Source organism: Calypte anna, chromosome 14 (genome assembly GCF_003957555.1).
Source record: "Calypte anna isolate BGI_N300 chromosome 14, bCalAnn1_v1.p, whole genome shotgun sequence".
Taxonomy (NCBI): domain Eukaryota; kingdom Metazoa; phylum Chordata; class Aves; order Apodiformes; family Trochilidae; genus Calypte; species Calypte anna.
In genome coordinates this window covers 4113110-4128935 of record NC_044260.1, presented here as the reverse complement: position 1 = coordinate 4128935, position 15826 = coordinate 4113110, and the positions used below count along the sequence as shown (strand labels likewise).

The window sequence follows — 15826 nt, the reverse complement described above, 5'->3', positions numbered from 1 at the left end:
CTGAGTAAGCAAATGGGAAGGAAAGTGAGAATTTAGATTTTCTTAAAATCCTACGATTAAACATTAATTGTACAAAAAAATGAATTTGAAATACATTGTGTGGCTCTTGCAATAAAGTTTCAGCAAAGAACATGACTAAGAACAAATTACATTAGTAGGGCACTGTAGTCAAAGGAGCTTGTTTTAACTGTTGAGTGACTTTCATATATATATATTTACTTATATATATATGACTGTCTTGTATATAATATATATATGTCATATATATATGACAGGGTGACTTGATGAATCTCAACTACAAAAACTTTTTCATTAAGATAATATTATATCCTTTCAAAAGCATATAAAGCATTAGGGTAAGTGGTAGGAAGTAAGGGCCAGATTATAATGAAAATTTCGAGCAGTATCAGATAAATTCTGGTGGTAGAACTCAATAATTATGCATAGTTCATACATTGTGACATCGTGTTTTAAATTAGGGCAAGAAAAATGAGTAATATGCAGTTTCTGAGATTAAAAAGAAACGTGCAGAGCTGAAATTTCATGGTAGACATCAGGGAGTTTTAGTGACACAGGGCACATGGAAGTGGATGTTCTTGTCATTTCAAGCCTGACATCTTTGAGCATTTCTCCATTTTTTCTGTATTCATACTTCTAAGTTTTGGATGTCTTTGATAACTGTACACTGTCCTAGCTCTGTTGACTGCAGTCTCATTGTACCTTGCACACCAGTTAGGATTAATGCCTCTTTATGACTGTTTCAAACAAACACAGCTTTTGGTGGAAAAAGGGACAATTTTACATTTTGGAACTTAACGTATTGATTTCTCTATTCAAAGACTCATCTTCCAAAAGCACTTTGAAGCTTTAACAGTCTGTGACCTTTTTTTGAATAGTATGGAGCAAACCACTATTTCTCGGTGAGAACTGTGGCTTGTGTTTAGAAGTGAGGGTCATGGGGCTTTGGTAAAAATTTTGCCTTGGAAACAGAGGGAGCAAAGCTTTCCAGAGTTCCCATTTGCAGATAGTTCCTCTTTAGGAGAATACAGATGGGCATGACTGTCAATAGCAATATTTTGAAGTGTTATTAAACTAATTGTATATTTTCAAAGGTTATTAGTCTTTCATACACAGTTGTGTTCCTAAATTTACTATAAGCTTGCTAATTTCAGAAAAATAGACTTTCCTACTAGTATCCTTTCCTCTGAGAACTTTAGAAAGAAGGTTTAAAAGTAAAAATTTGAAAATATTGCCTGGAAAGTATTTAAAGAGACATTACATTACATGGCACAATATTCAAGTCTTATTTTTGTTGTTTGAAGGCAGTGTGCCTTTATGTTCTGTGCTTTCTTTTGTATAGAGAAAACATCTGTCTAATTAAATACTTGGCATATATTGCTTATGCAACTTTTAGCAGATTAGAGGGTCTATTGGCTCAGAATATATATAATCAATTCAATATACAGAAATTAATATCATATCAAGATAAAATGAGAACATCTCCAATTCCCAAGAAAAATCTTTATTGCATATGATACAACTGGTCCTAATTCTTTAAGCAGTAGTAAATAATAAACAGATGCTGTCACCAGATTATAATTCACAATTAGAGTTTTAATTGTGTAGGCTCCATATTTGCTTGTCTGATCTAGGGAATTAAAAGACTCGAGAAGTTTCTTTCTGAAATTGTTTATTCTCTGTGCAGTCATGAATAATTGAAAGAGATGTGTTCACCTATCATTACCAGCTTCAGTCTCAAGCCTTTAGGAGAAACTCCTCTGCGGAATAATAAGCTACAGAAATCATTTCATCCCCTCCCCTTGAAACAATCTCCAATACAGGATGAGAAATTAACCCAATTACTCTTCTTTTCAAATCATTGCTGGTTGCCATTTCACAAGAAGTGCATCCTTCTCCCAGGGTTATTATTACTTTGTGACTCACGAGTGGCAGTCAATGGGTTCTGTGTTCATCTTTTCTCTTTTGTTCCCTCCTCACTCCTCCTCTCTGATTTATTTGGTTTCCCTCTCTGCTGCCTGGGAGCAGTGCCTACAGCTCCACCACAGAACGTGCACGTCGAAGCCCTGAACTCCACAACCATCCAGTTCCTCTGGAATCCTCCACCCCAGCAGTTCATCAATGGTATTAACCAAGGGTACAAGGTAAATAGAAACAACATTTCTGCAACTTCCTATAACTTTTGCCTTGCCGTCCTCGTATATAACACTTAGAAGTTGAACTTAATAATCTCTGAATCTCCCAAGTGACTGGATGTTTTCAGAGGCATCTTAATTAAAATGGAAAGAATTGTTGTAGCTCCTAAAAAAACATTTGCAAATTTATATAGGTTCTGAAAAGGGAATATGTCATAGGCTAGAAATCCTGATACCTTTGTCATTTACCTGGAGAGTTTCCAAAGCCAAAAAGCAGTTCAGTGTCAAACAATTTGGAAAGTCAGCACAGACAGGTCGTCGTGCCACTGAAAATCAACCTTGAAGTTTCTATTTACACTAATGAAAAATCCCCATTCATTTCATTAGAAAACAAGACATCACACTCAGTATTTGTCTTAACTTTCCCACTGAGATCATTTGGGATATACGAGAATATAAAATCTATTAATCATGCTTGATGACACGGAGTTAGCATGAGAAGTCCCTGTTGATGGGACAACTGGCAATATCTATTACAGAACGTAGAGTAGAGGGTGCTTAACAGAGCACTTATTGGCACTTTGACCAGTGGAGTGTATGCTAAGAAGGTAGCTGGAGAGGTTTATTTCTGTCTCTCAGGAAGGGCTGCTTAATAGAAACTCCTTCAACAGTTCAGAAGTAGGGGCATAATAAACCAAGGGTTTTAAAACAGTCATGGAAAGAGCAAAGAGCAATCTTGAAGGAATCCCAGAGGAGGAAAAAGGATGGCAAGTGTCATTCCTGAGCAGGGAGGAGGAGGGTGATTTAGGTGCTGGGTGAGAGAATGTTGGGTGAGCTGAGAAGGATGTGTAGTGCAGAATGCAAGCTGGGACTTGAGGGATTGTAGGTGGATTTTTGAAGTTTTGGAAGTCTTTTTCCTTCCCTCAAAATTTCCCCAAGAGACTGAAAAAGTGAGACCAAGCCATGCATGGGTGTTTTAATATTTTTCCCTTTTGTACATTTCTCATTAAAAACCAGTGATGGTTTCAGAATCCTGCTGCTGAAGTACTCCAGACATGTAGATGGATATGGCTCTTTCCCAGTGATAGAATCAGCTCTCAGTACAGGGTGACTGACACTGCTACAGGAATATATCCTAAAACCTCAGTACAGAAGTAGTACTTGGCTTCTGTTCAGTGTCTGAAGAATAAAAGCACTTTTTGAGCTCAGTGAACTGCAATGCACTATATTTTTCTGGTGCAAGTCCAAGCGTGGTGAGCTCAATCAGATTTGCAAAAGTATTTCAGACTTTCTTGCTTTATTCAAACAGATTTTCAGTCTAAAGATCCTGAGTAGCATCACATAGCTACTTCTACTAAAAAAACAGAAACACAGATGTCTTTCTGTTTCTTCAGTAATGGTATGAAATAACTAAAATTGTAATTTGTACTTGGTGGTGGTCAGTGAAAACTTCTGAAATGATCAAAATTTCTCTTTCTTTGGATTTCTTTGATTGCAGGAGATTGCAACAGCTTTTCCATTCCTGTTTCTCATAGGGATTTTGAATTGCAGTACAAAGACTGTGTGAGAACATTTCTGGATGTTACTTCTGTAGCATAGTTTTCTGTATGATCTATGAATTACTAGTGGTCAAAGCTAAGCCTTTGCTTTTCTTAAGGATTAAATCCATTTTTCCTTGAACTGATGGAATTATTCACCTTTATTTTCTACACATTTCCTGCACACTGTGTGAGGAAAAGTACTCAAAAAAAAGGAATTTCAATCCTCCAAAGTTATAAATGCCAATTCTAATCCACAAAGATGATTTAGAAAATGAATCTTACTGTTCCATCAACCATTTTCCATTTTTATCTTTTCTTTGAAGTTTATCTGCATTTTGTGAAGTTGTAAAGTGCACCTTTTCAAATATGAACTATTCCTAACAAAATTACTCCTTACAGTGCTCTAACTGTGCTTTCTGCTTATCAGAAGCCATAGACATAGGCTAAATGTGTCAAATATGGCTCATTAATTTCAGGTATCTATTCATGTTTATGAGTCAGAAATCAGTACAAGTAGCACAATTTATGCAGCTACTGAGTAAATTCTGGAATGTTAACATGCTGCTAGAAGCCACACAATGAGGAATTTTGGACAAAATAAAAATTTCATAAGTACTTTAAAGTTTTAGACACCTAAACCATTAAGGTGATTTCAGAAACTGTTTTAAAATGTCAGTCTTTTGCTCAAAATGAATTTTTAAGTCCTCATTTAGGTACCTATGCATGTGGTACTCCATTCTAAATCTATTGGTCACCCAGAAGATTCACTGAGATGAGTTGCACCTGAAAGACCTGAGCACACCTGACAAAAACACTGCTTTAAATGCAGGGAAATGTCTTCAGGAGCCTCAGTTTTGCAACCCAAGTGTTTAAAATTGTAGTAATTATATTTACAACTATTTTCTATTCTTTCTGTAATTGCAGATTCATGTGGATCTTTCACAGGGTGGGGATCCCCAAACCACCAAAGGCTGTAGCCAAGGCTGATCAGTGGGGGAGCTGTGGGAAGGGAAGGAGGATCTAACCCCATCCCACTGACCTCTTCAGCCAGTGGGATCTTTAAAGGAACCCCAAAATAAATGAGATAAAGCATTTACCTCAGGGTAGCACTGAACATACTGCTCTTCCTTCACCTGTCTTCTGGCAGCAGAGATTGTTCAGGCTGGTCAGAGCAGCCCAGAAAGGGACAAAAGACTCATATTTTACAAATAACAATTTCCAACAGTTTTGGCATTTTTCAGTAGCAGAGTCTGAGAATCATGATACCTCCACAGTATCAGGGTATCCCCCATAACTAACAAGGATCACACACACCCCTCCATTTATCACAGGACCAGTGTTATATCCATCTGTTCAGTGTCAGAGCTGACAGATCTTTAACAGCATTGGGGCTTTTTTTTACAGTCAGATTAAGATGGTTTTGGCAGCCAAAATTTGAATGCAAACAGACACAACTTCTAATGCGAGCTCATCTACCTTTAAATTTTCTAGCTTCTAGCATGGCCAGTGGATGCTCCAGAGACTGTGACTGTGGTCACCATTGCTCCAGATTTTCATGGTGTTCACAGTGGCTGCATCACCAACCTGAAGAAATACACCACTTATTACACATCAGTGCTGTGTTTCACCACACCTGGAGATGGACCACGAAGCACCCCCCAGCTCCTGCGCACCCTTGAAGACAGTGAGTACTCAGCACTGGGTGAGAATCTCAGTGCTTGGGTTTTATTTGGATAAATAAGCCAGAATTTTCTTATCTGGGCCCTTAAAACTGGACCTCAGGTTTACAATCAGTTTGCAACCTTTTGTCAGGTTACTTTGCATCAGATCATGACTTCAGCCAATTGTCCACATGTGTTCTTTGAGCTTGTGGCAAATGAAAAAAAAATTTTTTTCATTATGAAGTAAACCTGGACAATTTTTTTTGCACTGGTCAGAAGCTGAAAGCTTCCTAGTCTGGTTTGCTGGCAAACAACATGCTGTTTATGTCAATAAATGCTTATGCTCTTAAATCCATGTTAAGGCATCCAAAGAAACATGAATTGATCCTAGGAACTGAGCACTGGGTCTCCCTGTGGAGGCCAATGATTAATTTATGATTGTTTCCTTCTGTTATTCAATATATTGAAAATGTCTGTATCTATGTTGTATTGCAAGTGTTTGCATAAAACAACCAGAATCAGAACAATGCAGTAATATATTCTGCAAGACAAGTCAAATTCTTAAGATGAAATAAGATGAGCTGGGTAGTTTAGCATATAAATTATTTTCTGTGTCAGAAAATGTTTTGGCCTCTCTGGTCCCTTGAAGTGTTTGCTCAAGACATATTTGGGAGTACCAAGTGTAGCATGTGTGTGATGGAGATAACAACTATATTGCATAACTAACTCTGTGTCCACAGTCATCTTGGCTCTGGCCAGTGCTTCAGAACCTTCCTGCCATGGAGCATGATAAACACTGCTGTGCACTTTAAGATCCAAATCAAAATTGTAAAATGTCTACTACAATCTATTAAGGTGTTTTTTTAAAGACATACTACTTTGTCTCAATAGGAATCTTTTAGTTGGTGTTCCTGTAAAGAAAAATCTGATTAAAGTTACCATTCACAGAAATGAGGCTCAAAGTGCTTATCCAATTTTTCATGACATACTCTTGAAAGAATATGAAGAAAATCAAGTACTTTCCCATGGATTTTCCTTTTGTGGTCCATCTACTCCATATGCTAGACCTCTGCCCAAGAGCAGATTGGAGACTTAATGTAGAAGATCACAAAGACAGCAGTATAAGTACCAGAAATCTTTGTCAACCATTAACAGAAGTTCATAAATGTTTATCCAGGCTTAAAGCAAAAAGCATAGAGGAAAGAGAAATGTGCATTGAGTTCCTGTGTGTAATATGAAGTTTTTTGCTTTTCCCAAGGAAGGGAGGGGTTTGTCAATGATGGTTTGCAAATATGTTCAGTTGTCTGTCTTAGGTCCATCTGTCTTTCTCCCTCCAATGACATTTGAACCCTGATCAGTGGGTACAGGAGAGTGAGAAACCAAAGATCCCAGAATCCTAAGATTTAGTGAAAATTAATCAGCTGGGAAGAGAAAAGAGATGATTACAATTCTGCTGAAGGAAAAGCTGCAGAAATGAGCCTGAAAGACCTTGTGCAAAATGGGAAAAGGGGCACAGTGAAGGCATTGGGACTGTCTCAGGGAAATGTTGGGATCATGTGCATTTTTAACCACAAGATAATCCCATCATGAAACATAAAATGAGAGAAAACCACCCTTGTCTTTTATAAAACATTTAAAACTTTTCTTGGTGTATGCATCCATATGCTGCCAGGAGCCTCAGCAGAATTATTTTTCTTATTATTATTTTTGTTCCTTTAGAATGGCTTTCTTTTTTGTTTTTCTCAGTGACCAAGAAGTACAGTGTGGTGCAATGGCTCTGCAGAGAAGTAATTGAATTTAAGTTGCTTCAGGATTTATGTGGTGGGGAAAAAGTTTCCAAAGGACTGTCATTCATGTGATAATTTTCTCTCTGTATAGCAACGTTAGGTCATCCTTTAAAAAAAAAAATAGTGCAAACAAATCTGTTTGCTGATGAACTGGAGGTCAAATAAAATCTGACATCCAATCAGCAGCAGTGTGTCCTGGCTTGGAATAACCTGGTTTTCATTATGACATTAAAATTTGACTGCAAGTGCAGGAGTTAATTTTGGAGGAAGGCTTTGGGACTGTGTGGTTTGATCCATGGTCCTGAATAGTTCCTGATTGCTCTGCTTTTGTTGGGTATTCCTGAGACCACTACCAGCTCAGCAGTTCTTTCTGTAACATTTTGATTACAAGATATCACAAAATGGATTTAGAAATTTTCCTCACTAGGATTGCAGAATTGCAAATGTGGTTGTAGCTGACCTGCTGGCAGGGTTGGTTGGTTGTTTTGGGTTTGGTTTTTTTTTTGTCATAGCTGGAGGGGAAAGAGAAACTGGACTAAAGTGAAGAGGAAACAAAATATGAAACTGCAGATGAGAAATTGCCAACTGATGTCAGTGGAGCTGGAGGATACTCGGGCAGGGATCCAGTGACAGAAGCACAGTGAATATGAAGTGAATAAAACCTCTTTTTTCCAGTACATCGATTGAAGGCAGAACAGCAGTTGGATCAAAAATCAGTCAGGATGTCTTTCTTGAAGATCAAAATTGAGGGAGGATGGCATATTCTTGACAGCCATTCCATTTTATGCTCTTTCATTGCACACTAGGGAGCTGAAATTTTTAAGAGCTCTTGAGCTACATCATAAAAATCCTTTAAAAGTTTCACACGCTTGTACTCATTTTACAGAAAACAGTTGCCATTACGTTGGATGTTTTTAGAGTTGTTTTAAAAGACTCTGTAAGCAGTGGCTCAGGGGACTCTGTCCTTGCTTTGACCTTGCACAGCCAAAAGGCTCTTTCCAGGGGTGGGGGGTGCTGGGGGGGATGCTACAGACCAGGCAAGGTCAGAGCAGCCCAGATAAGGTGTTGCTGAGGCCAGATAAGGTATTTACAGCACCACAGGTCAAACCCACCCCCCCTCCTTGAGGGAAAACAGCAAATGCAATTCCTTCCAGGATAGCTGCTTGATTGTTCTAATTAGATTAGATGGAAAAGAGAGGCAGAGAACAAGTTGTGTGCAAGTCTCCTGCTGCCACTCTCTTTAGTCCTCTGTACAGTTCGGGTGATGACTGGATAAAATAATTTATCTGGTGATAGCCAGAGTGCTTCTCCACACCTTGTGTTCTGCCCTCTCCCCTGCAGCTCTCACTGATGTTTCCCACACGTTTCCCTTGGCCCCAGCTCCATGTTTTATTTCTTCAGCCCTAACCTTGCCACATGAATCAGATCAAAAGTAAGCAGGGTTCTCCTGTTAACAGATTTCCTTTTCTGATTGCCAGAGCCAGGAGCTGTGGGACACCTGAGCTTCACTGAGATTCTGGACACATCTCTCAAGGTCAGCTGGCAAGAACCTATAGAGAAAAATGGCATAATTACAGGCAAGTATCAGCTGCTATCTCTTCCTCTGCTTTTGGTTTTTTTGGGTTTTTGTTTTGTTTTGTTTTTTAAGTGTGTGTGGATGGAATATATCATTGCAGTGAAAAAATATTTGTGTAATAGAACATTTAGGGAGAATTGGCTACTGCAGGAGCTGGTTTTCTGCTTCCTCTTTTGGGTAATTGAAATGTCAGCCAGGGCACGTTATAGAAAGTACAGGTCCAATTACTGGCAGCTCATGATTGTGGTCACTGAGAAGGCAGTCTGTATGAAAAATCAGCTCCCTGTGGTCTTCTCTGGTCTTGCTAAATATTCTATGACCTCTACCTGCATTACTGAATTTCTGAAAATTTTGTGAGACAGTGTTTTGCCTAAAGGTTGGGGGTTCCTATAGGGAATTTACAGCTGCAAACCCCAGTTTGGCATTGCTGAGATTTGCAATCAAGACCAAGCCTGAAATCAGCAGTATCCTTCATCTGGGATCAAGTGGTCTGGCTGTGGAGTGCCTGACAGAATTTGCATGTCATTACTTAATTTTGTATAAACCATCATAAGGGTTCAGAACTCTCTTGTTTGTGTTTGATGAGCTTGCCATTTGACAAGGTATTTATCTATTTACCATAGGCCTGTGTGGATACAACATCAGCAACTTCATTATTTTTCATAAAGGGTGCTAGAAACAGTTGAGTGAAACTTTAGTTCTTCTCAGCAGAGACAATATTGTTTTCAGATGGGAAACTATTGCAGTTGCCCAGGATGGATGTTCCATCTAACAAAGGCTTTCAGGGCTTTGAAGTGCAAGAAAACTCCCCAGTTCTAAAATACTGGAGCTAAAAAACATTGTTGAGAAGGGAGAAGATAATTTCAAAAGAATCCAAATATTTTGTTTTGGGAGCATTGACACTGAAATGTCTAATTTTTTTTTAATTGTATTATAAAGAGTAAAAAAGGAATTAAGTTTGGGGAGTTGAAAAAAAGAATAAAACAAAAACATAAAAACCAAAAAGAAAACTACTTTCTGGCATCTGACCATTGAAATGTTAGCTGATTTTCTGAAGCATTTTAACTTTGACAGGCCTAATTATTTTGACAGGACCTGTGTTGTGTTTTCTGCACCATTTGTATGTGCAGCTTCCATGCTTTTTACTGTATATGTGGAGCCCTTCTGCAGCTCATCTTATGCTTTTATAGCACAGTAACCTTCCTCAAATATGCATTGATTTAAGTGGTTTGAGAAGAGAAATTAATGACTTCTGAAAGCAGAGCAGTATTGATTCAGCAAAGATAGCCAAAGCCTTCAAGCCTGAGTGCTTAAATTTAGGTACCTAAATCCACCTCTAGGTATCTAAGTGAGAGGATGTAAAGACTCATCTGGATTAAGCTTGAGTTAGCAGCACTCTGCTTCTTGTTGCAGAATCTGCTTCTGCTTTCTCCCAGGATGGGTTGAAACCTGGTGGAGCAGGATGATGAACCATGTTTTGTTTCAGGCAAATAATTCCAGACAGAATGTTTATTCATTCAGGAAGCTCTATTGTTCATGAGGAAACACCCCTGTAAGAATGCTCAGCAAAATTCATAAGGAAAAAAAAAATATTCTTATTGATGCAGATTGCATTTGGGCTAGAAGAACAGCAAAACTGTTCATGCCCTGAATACCTCAAAGGTTTATAGAAGGCTGCTTGGAGATCTGAGTGCTTCAGGAGAGCAATTATTCATCATTTCTGCTCATTGATATTTTTACTGGACCTTTTTGTTCCGTGCAGCAGAGCTGGGAGGAGGAAAGCACAGAGGGTGGTGCCCAGCAGCCAGCCTGCACTGGGAAATTGCCCATTACTCTTGCTGCAAATCTCTGTATCTTCTTCATTCTCTCAGTAAACATTGATTTATGAGGCCCTGGATGTAGATGGACAGTTTGTGATTGGATGTACTGCTCTCTTGTAGAGAATTTACTCCAGATCAACAGAAAATTATTTCTGAAAGTCCTCTGGTCATTAGTTTCCCTTAGGCAGCATTTTGTGGAGCTGTTGAAGGGCCAAAGCAGACAGGAAGGCTCTGTGGCACCTTTCCTATCCTCACCCTGAAGCCAGAGGAAACACTCTGAGCCCAGGCTGGCTGAGCTCCCCCATGCACATTTCTGGCAGCAATCGTGTCTGTAAAACAGAGAGCATGTTTTTACCAACCACATGTCCTAAAGTTCTACCCATCTGTCACTCATTGTGCTTTAAGTGCTACTTGGGGGTTCAGTCAGTGTTGCTCTTTTCCCTCAGTAGGTATTCATCTGGCTTTTTTTTTTTTTTTTTTAATGCATGGTCACATTTGTTTTTTTCTCTGCTCAGTATACACGTATGGATCTTCTGTGTTTGCCTTTTTTTATGGTTTACTCGAATTTGAGTATACTTTCAGGACTGAAATATCTAACAGTAGATGCTGCCTTTTTGCTTTTCCTTTGATTTGCGTGTGAACTCTGGATATTTTTCCTACTTTTTTCAGAAAATAGATAGAGTAGAGACTATGTACCTAATGGGTGGGAGAGCTCACAAGGGAGAAAATGTAAAATGTTCAAAGAACAATCTCCAGCATTTGATGTATATCCAAAGCTTATCTAGCTAGAGGAGAAGATATCTGAATCACTTAAATTGCCTGGCACATGGTAGATGAAACTTTCTATTGTTTGTAAGCACCAAACTGATAGAGGGAGCATTAAAAGTCCTCTGTTTATCTTCTTCTGGTTATTTATTGCTTTGGGCAACCCATTTTGTTTTATTCTGAGGTATTGCCCCTTGATTCTGTCTGCCATCCCAGGCGTGGGGTTCGGAGCAAGCATTGCAGGGTCATCCTCAGCTCCCAGGCAGACAGATGAGCCCCACCATGGCCCTTGCCCATCCTCTGCCCCATCCAGGGCTGCAGAGAGCTGTGCTGCTGGCTGAGGAGACAACTGCCAGCTCTGTGTCCTCTGTTGGGAAGTGGGGAGAGGCTCATCTGGAGCTTTCTCGAGCTCTTTCTCCTTCTTCCACCTTGTCTGGAGCAGATGTTGCATCCATGGCTCAGGGATGTTTGTGATGGGTCTGTTTGAAACACCTTCATGACTCTTCCCTGAGCATCAAACCAAGTGGACAGTCATCCCACCTTCCTCTTAGACCTCTGTTGATAAAGGCAGTAGAGTTTTTTATGTTTTCTCAAAATCTTCATGAAGATTATAATCTTGCCTGTGCTGCATAAACTCTGATCACTGCTGAATAATTCTCAAGCCTTTGCAAAAAATATCCAAACACCACAGTGTGTCCAAGATGTTGATAAATTGCAGCCTGAAACATCCAGCTGTTAAATAGGGATTGATTCAGACACTTAAAATTGGCCCTAGATGGGTGTTCAGGAGTTTTTTTCCCTTTTCTGGGTTGCTCATAGTCAGACAAACTCTTGTGGAATCGTTCAAGTGCCACCTCTTTATCACTGTCCCCTCACCTGAAAAGCAATTAGTGACTGTGTGAATACACCAAGCCCATTTCCATGCAAAAATAACTCAACATGAATCTCTGTCAGTGATGGCAGCTAGCACTGGAGGAAGGATAACATGTTTCACCATGCTTTTAATTCACAAGATAATGTTTCCTTGTTGATTAATACCATAAGGTATTTTGCTACATCAATTTGTCCATGTTAATCAGCTTATCATATTACCAAAAAAACCAAAAAAAAAACAACAAAAGCCAAACCCTCAAGCTCCCCAGCTGGTCTGAATTCCTCATCTTAGATGATGGGAACAGGAACCCAGTAGGGAGTTTCTCTAGCTGGCTTGCCTCATGCATGGTTCTCTCAGTGGGGTTCCTTTCTGTTAGTCCTTTTCACTCACTTCCATTTCACAGGCATTCAAGAGCTATGTGTATTTTTTTTTTTTCACCCCCCTGAGTCAAATCACAAAGCAAGCTGCAATCAAGCAAACTTTTCAGACACGCTCTCTGGAGACTGGAACTGTAAAGTTCAAATGGGTTCAAACGAGAATAAAGTGGGACTGGGCAGGTGGAGGACAAGGGGATTTGGAGGTAAAATTGAGCAAATCAGACAGTAGAAAGTTTAAAAAGTTCGTGGAAGGAGAATGGTTATGAAAGTGATAAAAAGGAAAGCCTGGTTATGATAAAGGAATAATATGAAGGTCAGAACAAGTACAGTTTTGGACAATACGTTGGCTATACTATGATTGTGAGAGAAAGAATGATTCACCCTGCTACAGGATTTGTGTGAGGAACAAGCAGTGGGGAGTAGAGGTTTTTCAGTTCCTAGAAAATTCCCACAATGTTCCTGCCTGATTGTTATTGTTGGATTAATAAGTATTTCTAGCTAGACTGCAGTGAAGGTCACTTCAGCCTGGAAAGGGAGGAGTACTACTAAGTGCATATAGATTTTTTAATTATATATTCCAGCTGGTGGAAAGATATGTTGTTTGTTTTGTGGGGTTTTTTCCAGTGTTTCTTTCTATTTACTTCAGAAAATGAAAGTCCACTCTTCTGAGAGATTATCCCCAGGTTTGCTTACCATTTCAGAGCAAGCACTTTAGAGCTGCAGCAAAAAAGACACAGTTCTCCCCCATCAGTGATCTTGACAGGCAGATAATCCCCCATGGGGAACCTACATCAGGTGCTTATGGAGAAGAACTGTTAGAAAAATACTGGGGTGTTTTAGCCAGTGTTTGCTTCAGCTCACTATTTATTTTTTTTTCTGCTTATAAATAAGTTGTTCCCAACAGTGACCACGAGTAAATCCTGCAGAAACAGGAATTTTCCGGTCTCTGGCTTCTTGCATCGTTGTGCTTTAGAAGAAAAACTAGATCCTACGACTCTTCCAGCCCCCTGACTTGTGTGTAATTTTGTTTTCAGGCTACCAGCTCTCCTGGGAGGTGTATGGCAGGAATGAATCTCGTCTCACCCGCACACTTCCCAACACAACACTGGAGTACAAGATCACAGGGCTCTCATCTCTCACCACCTACACCATCGAGGTGGCAGCCGAGACTGCAAAAGGCAGTGGCTGGGTCACATCCTCCACCATCTCGTCTGGTGTACCCCCAGGTTGGTGAAAGCAAATTAAAGTGGGTTAATTCTTTGTGGTTCTATCTGCCAAAGGTCACAGACCTCCTCCCTTCAGTAGTAATGTTTTACTTTTATAGCATTGGAATTATTTGCTAAATAATTTTTATTGAGTTCTCAGAACAGATTAAAACACTAATGTGAACACACTTGCAATGGGAAATCACCAGAAAGTTGAAGCTTTTTCATACAAATACAAAAAATATTGGTAGGGATGGTAGAAGGAATGGACAAAGTAATGAAATTATTCCAGTACAGAATCTCTTGACATTTACAGAGTAACGTAAAATAAAACCTGAATCAATTCAAAAAGTCTCTTTTTGGGGGGGAAAACAACAAATGGATGATGGTAGAAGGGAAAGGTTTTTCCTTCTACAGCTCGTCACCTGTGAGAGGACACTTGTACAATGAGACTAGAATCTTATTTAGAGGATCTGGGAGGAGGGAGTCCTGTACTGACTCCTGGGTGCCTGGAAAGATAGCTTTTTTTGTGTTTTGTTTTTCAAATTCTGCATTCACACTCACGGAGTATAGAAAACAAATAAAAAAGCCAATTCTTACCTCAAACGTTTTCAGTTAATTTTTAGGTATGATTTACCAGTAGTTTTCCAAAGTGGAGCAGTTACTGTGCAATGCTGATAGTAATCCAGTTTTTCCCTTTTTTGGTATTTTTAAATTTTTCACTGGGTCCTGAAGCATTCTTGCTTTTTTTTTTCCCCCTAATCATATATAATTGTGACTAGCTGCAGACTAGATCAATGCCATGCTCCTGTTGTTAGTCAGATAACAGCATTATCCTACTTGGTCAGGGTATGGTGTATCGATCAGACTTCCCACAAATGTGAATCAAGAATCAAGAAATGCTGTCTCTTTATGCATATTTCAAATATATGCCAAAAATCTGCCCATTTTTAATTGGATACATTTTTACGTATTGCAAAATTATGAATTATTACAGATTATAATAATTTTCATTACTTAGGATTGCAGGTACCTATGGGGAATTTATTCTAAACAATCTATATTTAATCTTTTCCCAGGCTTGCTTTTGTTGATAATTCAGATAATATTAAAAATGTAAATGCCACTGGAAGCTAGAGGCAAAGAGCTGATTGGGACTTCAGATTTTTCCTTGTAGAAGGTCACCCTCTTTATTTGCAAAGGAAATTTAAAAGAAATAAAAATTAAAAAAAAAAATCATCTGCTTTACTTAAGCATCAGAAACACCCTCTAAAAGCCATCTAATATAGGTCAATATAAGAATCACAAAATCTTCCCCATATGCTACACAGAAATTTGAACCTTTTTCTGTTCCTAATATATTAAAGCTGTATGTACTGTAAGAAGTAAAAATCACTGTAACTTAATTCAGGAGAAGCAGAAGTGCAGTGGAATTAAGTGATCTGACAATTGACTGGCAGACCTGGAGCTGGGAAGTAACTTTCCCCCCCAGCCACCACACTTTGTTGAGTACTTCTCTAGCATAGTAGCTGTAATGTTTTAGACAAGCTCTTCTATTTTGATTTGTAAAAATGTAATGCATGCTCAAAGCAGCAGAAATAGTAACATTGCAGATAATCCCCTGCCAAAAAGGGAGGGGGGGGGGAAGCATTACTATTTGCTTTATTCATTACCCAAGGTATTTGTATACTGTAACATTGAATGTCAGCCTCTGTTACTGGACCCTAAATGCAGAGAACTTCCAACCCTTCACTTCTGTTACTGTTTCCTCAGAACTTCCAGGTGCTCCATCCAACCTGGTGATCTCCAACATCAGCCCTCGCTCTGCCACGCTCCAGTTCCGGCCAGGATATGATGGCAAAACCTCCATCTCCAAGTGGATAGTTGAAGGCCAGGTATGTCCCTGACAAAAAGGTCTTAATGAAGTTTCCAAGGGGTTAGAAAGGGGCTAAATGGTGACTTGCTGTTGGGAGTACAGTTTTTGTTTAACTTGGGATCAAAGCTTTTTAGTAAGTGGTGGCTGTTCAAGGGTGCCAGGAAAGGTTGGAATGCAAAGGAGCTGGAGAG

At 39.2% G+C, this 15826-nt stretch overlaps 1 protein-coding gene across 1 annotated transcript in view; it reads left to right on the top strand.

The window, feature by feature from the left end:
* SDK1 (sidekick cell adhesion molecule 1) overlaps positions 1-15826 on the top strand; it is a 383067-nt gene that overhangs the window by 273177 nt on the left and 94064 nt on the right. Inside the window, exons 19-23 of the mRNA XM_030459721.1 lie at positions 2047-2162; positions 5186-5378; positions 8621-8719; positions 13589-13780; positions 15533-15654. Of these exons, the coding sequence (XP_030315581.1) occupies positions 2047-2162; positions 5186-5378; positions 8621-8719; positions 13589-13780; positions 15533-15654 (722 nt within the window). The remainder of the gene's footprint in view (positions 1-2046; positions 2163-5185; positions 5379-8620; positions 8720-13588; positions 13781-15532; positions 15655-15826) is intronic.